The sequence below is a fragment of the Brassica oleracea genome, chromosome C2 (assembly GCF_000695525.1).
Source record: "Brassica oleracea var. oleracea cultivar TO1000 chromosome C2, BOL, whole genome shotgun sequence".
NCBI classification, from domain to species: Eukaryota; Viridiplantae; Streptophyta; class Magnoliopsida; order Brassicales; family Brassicaceae; genus Brassica; species Brassica oleracea.
This window is the reverse complement of record NC_027749.1, coordinates 30466538-30474192: the sequence shown is the minus strand read 5'-3', so window position 1 is coordinate 30474192 and position 7655 is coordinate 30466538. Positions and strand designations below refer to the sequence as shown.

Genomic DNA, 7655 nt, shown 5'->3' with positions numbered 1-7655 from the left:
AGGTCAGTATCTTTCCCCTTCGAAGAGTTCAGCCCCGTCGTAACCGTGGGAGCAGCGTCGGGACCTTGGTCATCGGGCTCGGAATCACTCCATGTTTTCCCGCCCAAAGCAGGACTAGGATACACAAACCTCAACGCCTTTCGAACTCTCTTCGGCGTAAAGGAAGTCCAGAAAAAAAGACCGTTCCTGAGCAGATCCCTCACCGTGATAATGTCCTCAGGAAACGGAGCAAGAGGATTGATGAAGGGACGATCATTCGGCAACCTCCGGAACAATGGGATACAACTCTTTTCAACAGACGCAGCGTCTATACGAACGAAGAAGAAAAATTTCTTCCACGAGTTGAAGTTAGAAGTAAACCCCTTAACCACTGACATAAAGTTCCTAGGGACCAGCCTATACTTGTCCGTATCCTTGATAATCTGTAACCTAAGAAGCACTTCAAAGTGATCGACGGTAAGGGAGAGACCATGCTCGTAGCTCAGGATCAGGACTCCAATGAGATGCTGGATGCCAAGGGGATTCAGTTGGCTTATCGCCACCTCAAAACGATCCAACACACGGACGATAATTTCGGGAATCGGGAACCACAAGCGACAGCGCACTACGAATGCTTCGTAGCAAGTAAAGTAACCCTCCGGGGGACTCCTAGCGCGCTCTCCTTGACAAGGAATCCGGAACTCCACCGCATCCGAAATCTGATAGAACGACCGCATGATCTCGAGGAATTCGCTAGTACTCCTACTTGGTGCACCTTCCTAGACCGGGCGACGGTTCATGACCGGGAACGACTTCTCTTTGGGAGGCGTGATTGAACCATAACACGCCACCCACCATCCCTTGTTCTAGGCCGGATCTACCGAATGAGGAACGAATTCTATCTTTGGCACAAGGAACTCTTCAGAAACGTTCGCGGGCGAGGACCCTTTCTTCGAACTCCTTTTTTTACTCGACATTTCGTGTTTTCTTTCTAAGAATCAAAAAGGAAATGATATAGAGAAAGAAAAAAAAGAAGGAATTTTTCAAGAAACCTCTCTATAAAAATGAGTAAGTGTAAAGGTTGTGAAGAAGTTACATCCCTTCTTATAGGCATGAAAAATTATTATTTACTTGCGGATTTTCGGACACAAACTTCGCCCAAATACACCAATCTCGTCCGAACTCGCCATACCGCATGTTGGAATCTCACTAGAAATCCACGATCCTAACGAGCTGGGGGGCTAACTGTTGGGGTCAAAAACGGTTACGACGAAGTTAATAACCAAATCTCCGCAAAATACGAATATGTCTTTCCGCAAAAAATCATGCTCGGTCAGCTCGGTCAAGAGAACGTCACAACGTATGTTCCAGAGATAAAGCTTCGTTCGAATTCAAACATAAGCCATCGGAAACATACCCAGACCAGTTACGGATAGGTCTGAGTATGACGATCGGAACACGGACGAACCAAGCTAGGTCATTACGCAACTACTGCACATGCACGCTGTCCGATCGCTACGTAGCGACCAAGCGTCCGTCCCGCTCGGTCGCTACATAGCGACCGAGCTCAAGCCAAAGCTCGGTCGCTACGTAGTGACTGAGCAATCGTTCCGCTCGGTCGCTACGTAGCGACCGAGCTCGAGCGAAAGCTCGGTCGCTACGTAGAGACCGAGCTCGAGACGGAGCTCGGTCGCTACGTAGAGACCGAACTCGAACCAAAGTTCGGTCGCTACGTAGCGACCGAGCTCTTCCGAAACGTCGATACGACATTACGTAGCGACCGAGTATCCCTTCCGCTCGGTCGCTACGTAGCGACCGAGTGTCCCTTCCGATCGGTCGTTACGTAGCGACCGAGCTCGAGCCAAGCTCGGTCGCTACGTAGCGACCGAGCGTCCGTTCCGCTCGGTCGCTACTTAGCGACCGAGCTCTTCCGAAACGTCGATACGACATTAGTCCATGCATTCTCGTCTACCCTTCGATGCTATCTCCCGAAGACCGTAGCGAACCCATTTCATGTTTCCCGCCATTCTAAGTCATCGATCAAACTTTACGGTAAGAACCGCGGAAAGTTCGTTCTTTATCGAAAGAAGCCGTAATAAACGCTTCGAGTCAAAAGACGGCCCAAAGGGACCTAAGACATGACTCGAGGCCCAACTTACGATTTCTTAACCAACAGCCCGTAAGCCGCATGACGGTTTACGCTTGGTTCGCAAGGAAAGATAAATGTCAAGTTTCCGCGGATAAATAAGATATTTTGAAGATAATTGCGAAGATCGGAAAAAATGGAATATATCCATTTTTACGCTATGACTGCTAGATGAAAAGCCCAAACCGACCTAGGAGCCAGTATATATGGAGTCCTAGGCGAGAAGCATGGGAGAGGACTTTTCTCATAGCAAACTTTAGCACTTAGGGCAATTAGGGAACTTTCCCTTTTTGTTATTCGAGTTGCGACTCAATTAGGTTTAGCCGTCCTAGGGTTGTTAGAACTAGGAATCTCGCCGACTGATCTCGAGCCCATGCTTATACCTTGTTGTAAACGCTCATACGCAAATTCGGAATAAGACTTCGCTTTGCTCTCTTTTTATGAGTTCATATAATTTATCGTTGTTATCTCGTGTTCTGATTGCTTAGCGTGTGGTATTAGCAGATATCCGGGACCTCTGGGAAACTAGGGTTCTCCTACTTTCCTAATTTAAACGGAGATCGACAGTGCGAATTTCGGTTCCCATACGCATGTGCTTTGTTAAACAAGCCCACGAGTTGATACGTGGCTTGTTATGCTGTCTGCGTGATTATTTGAGGTTTTGCCGCCAACTCATAGCTCGTCCTTTGAAGCGTGTTGCGAAAAGAGGGACTTGCATGTCATCGGGAACTTGTCGGAACATGAGAATCTCTTCGACCGTATTTAGCCAATCGATAAAGTCTTCCAGGCTTAATGTACCATGAAATTCGGGAATATCAGAGTGGAAACTAGATTCCCAACGATTTGGAGGGTTGAAACGGTTGTCGATCTCTTCGCCCTGAGCATGGTAACAATCGTTATAGTGAACACCACGACGTCAACGTTGCTCATTGCCATGATCTGCGAACACGTTGTCCAGTATCTCCTCGTTGTCTGACTCAGTATGTTGATTGTTGTGTTTCTGAGGGTGATTGTGTTGATTCACAGCAGGGACATTGCGTTGGTCGCATTCTTGTTGCCGTTGAAGCACCGTTGTAAGGATGTTTTTAACCGCAGCTTGTAACGCTGCTTGCATACCTGTTGTAAACGTTTCAAAAATCCGACAAACTTCTTCCTGCTGTTTGTTTGTCATTGTCTTGTGTGGTCTCATGATCGATTGTTTGATTGAGAAATCAAATGGACTGATTTTGATACCAACTGATAGAGTAACCGATAGTTGTAGGAACAAATTTTTAGTCTAAGAATGCCCAAAAGAACTTACGAAATTGAATCCGTTGAAATCACCTATGATCTAGCCCTAAACAAGATATGAAAGCAAAGTCTCATTTTATAAAATCAATAATAATTTGTCTCTTTAAAAAATTTAAAGATCACTATATTAGGCATAGGAAAAATCCTAAGTCATTAAAGATTATGACCTAATATTATATCCATAAGTCTTGATCCTAACCTTCGACTTTATCTAAAACAAGAATAATAAAGGAAAACTAAAGCCAAAGCTGAAAAAGAAAAACTATCCACGCCGCTGCATCAATTTCTATAGTTAAATTATGACGATTCACCTCGCGGACATGATTATAAATTAAGGGATTCATCCACTGTGAGGAAGTTTGCCTTCTATTACACAATGACAACGGTACCTATACTACAGTTGCATAGTAGTAATAAACAAACTTAGTTTTGGTCTAATCATGAACGTAACTGAACATGAAACAAGAAGCTAATTGATTAAGAAGATAATTAACATAGGATCAGAATTGTGTAGTAATGTTTCTAACTGCAATTCATATCCATATGTATATTATTGACCCATTAGATGATTGCAGGCTTGCAGCTGACCCTACAAAACATACAAAATCATATTTGTTAAAGCCGCCAAGGACCACCAATGATGAACATTTCTTTGACTAGAAAAAAATATTAATAATAATTAAAAAATACACAACTATTTATATTTGACTCATAAAAAATCCAGTGTCATATGTCCTTTACTAAATAGTTAATTTAAAAATTATTTAATGTACTATGTTAAATATTGTTATTTTAAAAGATTAGAAACTCGCTTTAATAAACTCACAAGTTGGTTGGTGATGCTCTTAGGAAGTCGAGCATTACACGTTTTCTCATGTCATCTATATAAATATATCGGAGCTCTAAAAATCGATAACTTCCTGGCAATCACGAAAATACAAGAAAAACAAAAGTTGATGTAATTACTAAAAAAAAATGGGGAAATGCCGTGCGTTGATGATCTCGCTATTGTCTTTTCTTCTTCTTGTCCTTCAAAACCTCCAAGTCGTTAGCGCCGTCGGGTGTGCCGGAAGCTTTTTCAATGCTAACAGCACCTTCCTTCAGAACCGGGACGATATATTCTCTACCCTTGCTGATAAAGTCATTGCTAACGGTGGATTCTACAACGCTTCACTCGGCAACAGTCCCAACAGAGTTTACGCTCTTGTCCTCTGCCAAAGAGGCTATGACCAACAAGCTTGTTCCAACTGCGTCCAAAGCGCGACTCGGGGTATACAAACTAACTGTCTGAACCGCATGGATTCGTTCACGTGGGACAAAGACGTTGAAGACAATGTTTCTTGTCTTGTACGTACCTCACACCCCTCAACTTTCGGGAAACTCGAGCTTAGACCCGCTATTATATACCCAAGTCCACTTGGTATCGAAGCATCTAACAACATGACCATTTTCGAACAAGAGTGGGATGGGATGGTTAACGGGACTGTCGAGGCTGCCACAAATGCTGAAACTTCCTCGGTAATAAAGTACTTTGGTGCCGTAAAAGCCGAGTTTACCGAATTTCCGAATGTGTACATGCTGATGCAGTGTACACCGGACATAACTTCTCAAGATTGCAATACATGTTTAAGAGAATGCGTGACGTTATTTAAAAACCAGTTTTGGGGAAGACAAGGAGGCGAGGTCAATCGTCCGAGCTGTTTTTTCAGGTGGGATTTTTATACATTCCATGGTGCTTTTGTTAATGTTACTAGAGTTCCTGCGCCTCCAAGACCTCCGGCTCAGGAAAAGGAGAGCTCTGCAACCGACAAGAAAGGTATTTCAAATAAAGTTCAAGCACTGCTAAAATTTGTAAGTATGATATGTAGGTTTACAGACTAAAAAGAGTTTGTAATTTTCAGGAAGAAGCACAAGGTCTTGGGTAATCATAGCGATATTTGTGGTTCTTACTTTGATCAATATTCTGGTATTTATCGGTCTCATAAAGTTCTTTGCTGGGAGGAGAAGATCAAACAACGGATATAATAGTAAGTGTACCTTGATTCTCATAAGTTCTTTGTGACTAGATTTTTATTTATTAACAATAGTGAACCAATAAATTTTTATAATACTGAGACAAGAGAGAAAGACTTATTGTTGTTTTTCTTTTAGTTGGCAGTGCAGAGTACTCTGAGGCTGATGGTCAATTTATGCTACGGTTTAATCTAAATATGATCATGACGGCTACCGATGACTTCTCGTCTGAAAATAAGCTTGGCCAAGGTGGATTTGGTACTGTACATAAGGTATAAATAACATTTTTGTAATAATGAATGATTGATCTTAATATTGTATAGGTAATAAATCTTGAAAACCGGTTTCAGGGGATATTACCAAACGGGCAAGAGATAGCGGTGAAGAGATTAACTAAAGGTTCAGGACAAGGAGATACAGAGTTTAAGAATGAGGTTTCACTTTTGACAAGACTCCAACATAGGAATCTGGTTAAGCTTCTTGGGTTCTGTAGTGAAGGAGATGAAGAAATTCTTATCTACGAGCTTGTCCATAATTCAAGTCTTGACCACTTTATCTTTGGTGAGAATTCGAAAGAAAGCTGCCATTTTGTTTAGTCTTAGAAACTTTTATAAAAAATGTTTCTTTAAACTGTGCAGATGGAGAGAGACGTTCACTTCTTACATGGGATGTGAGATTCCGAATTATAGAAGGCATTGCTCGAGGTCTTCTTTATCTTCATGAAGATTCTCAGCTGAAGATTATTCATCGAGACTTGAAAGCAAGCAACATCCTGTTAGATACAGAGATGAACCCTAAAGTTGCAGACTTTGGGACCGCGAGGTTGTTCGATGCTGATGAGACTCGAGCTGAAACAAGACGAATAGCTGGAACCCGGTAAGAACATATCAATCAGCACACATGTAAATATATGGATATTTAGACAATTTTGGATTAAATATTCATGAATTAATTTGCATGTATGTAGTGGATATATGGCTCCTGAATACCTGAATCACGGGCAAATCTCAGCTAAGTCTGATGTATATAGCTTCGGTGTTATGCTTCTAGAGATGATAAGTGGGGAAAGAAACAATAGCTTTGAAGGAGAAGGACTTGCAGCTTTTGTAAGCTTTCTTCTTCCATTTTATGTTATCTTCAAACCTTTATGTACAGTATGTAAAACAAATACTTTTTGGTGCAGGCATGGAAGAGATGGGTTGAAGGAAAGCCTGAGATTATAATTGATCCTTTACTGATGGATGAACCGAGAAACGAGATCATTAAGTTGATCCAGATTGGTTTATTGTGCGTCCAAGAGAATGCAGCAAAGAGACCAACTATGAGCTCGGTAATACTTTGGTTTGGCAGTGAGACAATGAACATTCCTTTACCTAAAGCTCCTGCTATGACGGGAAGTCAATGTCAATCTGAAGACGGTACAATGTCAATGAGCAATGTCTTCACGGAGTTGATTTCTCGTTGAGTTATAAAATAGTGAATCAAAAAGTTGTTTCAAGATATATATACTGTATTTGTCACCTGAAAACGGATATTGCCTCCCTTTTGTTTCCTCATTTATGAGATGTGTCGATGGACTAACATTTCATAGCTTAAAAAAAAAATTATTTTGAAACAAATGTAAATTTTATTCATACTCAAAAACATCATCTTCAGCAAGTGTGACTTCTTATTTCATTATCTGATGACTAAAATGAAATTTCTAAATGGTGTTGCGGCTGATTAGCTATGAGCGGAGAACTATCCGGAGAGGCAAGTCTCTTAGTTCTCATTCTTCATTGCTCTACTCTGTGTCTGACTTGCTTATCATTCTTATGTGTAATGGAGGAGTTGGGATTTTTCCATGCCTTCTTGAGTTTGTCTTCTCCACAGACCATGTAATGTTGCTTGGAAAACATTCCGGATCAAAAACAAAGAGTTGTGCTCTTGTTGTGAATCAGATATAATCGATAGTAGAGTGGTTATTGGAGGTGGGGTTCACCCCACTCCCAACTCGGTCCTAGAATCTGGTTCAATAGTCTAAAATTCTGTTAAAAAGGATGAAATCAAATTTGTAACCACAAAAATTATAAGAACAATTTTCTGATCGCTTTAGAAACTCAGTCAAAACTAAAACTCTTTATGGTTTTCTTATTATGGAACAACTTATCCATAGAACTCCTATTTATATATAAACTATTTTCTTATTCTACATGTAATGTAATATGATAACAAAAAACTTATCCAA

The 7655-nt window shown here is 41.1% G+C and overlaps 1 protein-coding gene across 1 annotated transcript; it reads left to right on the top strand.

Moving 5' to 3' along the window:
- The first annotated feature begins 4390 nt into the window (after positions 1-4390).
- On the top strand, positions 4391-6984 carry LOC106325085 (putative cysteine-rich receptor-like protein kinase 39). The gene is made up of 7 exons (XM_013763108.1): positions 4391-5231; positions 5317-5442; positions 5567-5700; positions 5779-5989; positions 6067-6304; positions 6396-6534; positions 6612-6984. Exons 1-7 carry the CDS (start codon positions 4391-4393, stop codon positions 6891-6893), a joined length of 1971 nt encoding a protein of 656 aa, XP_013618562.1. The 3' UTR covers positions 6894-6984.
- Positions 6985-7655: the final 671 nt, after the last annotated feature.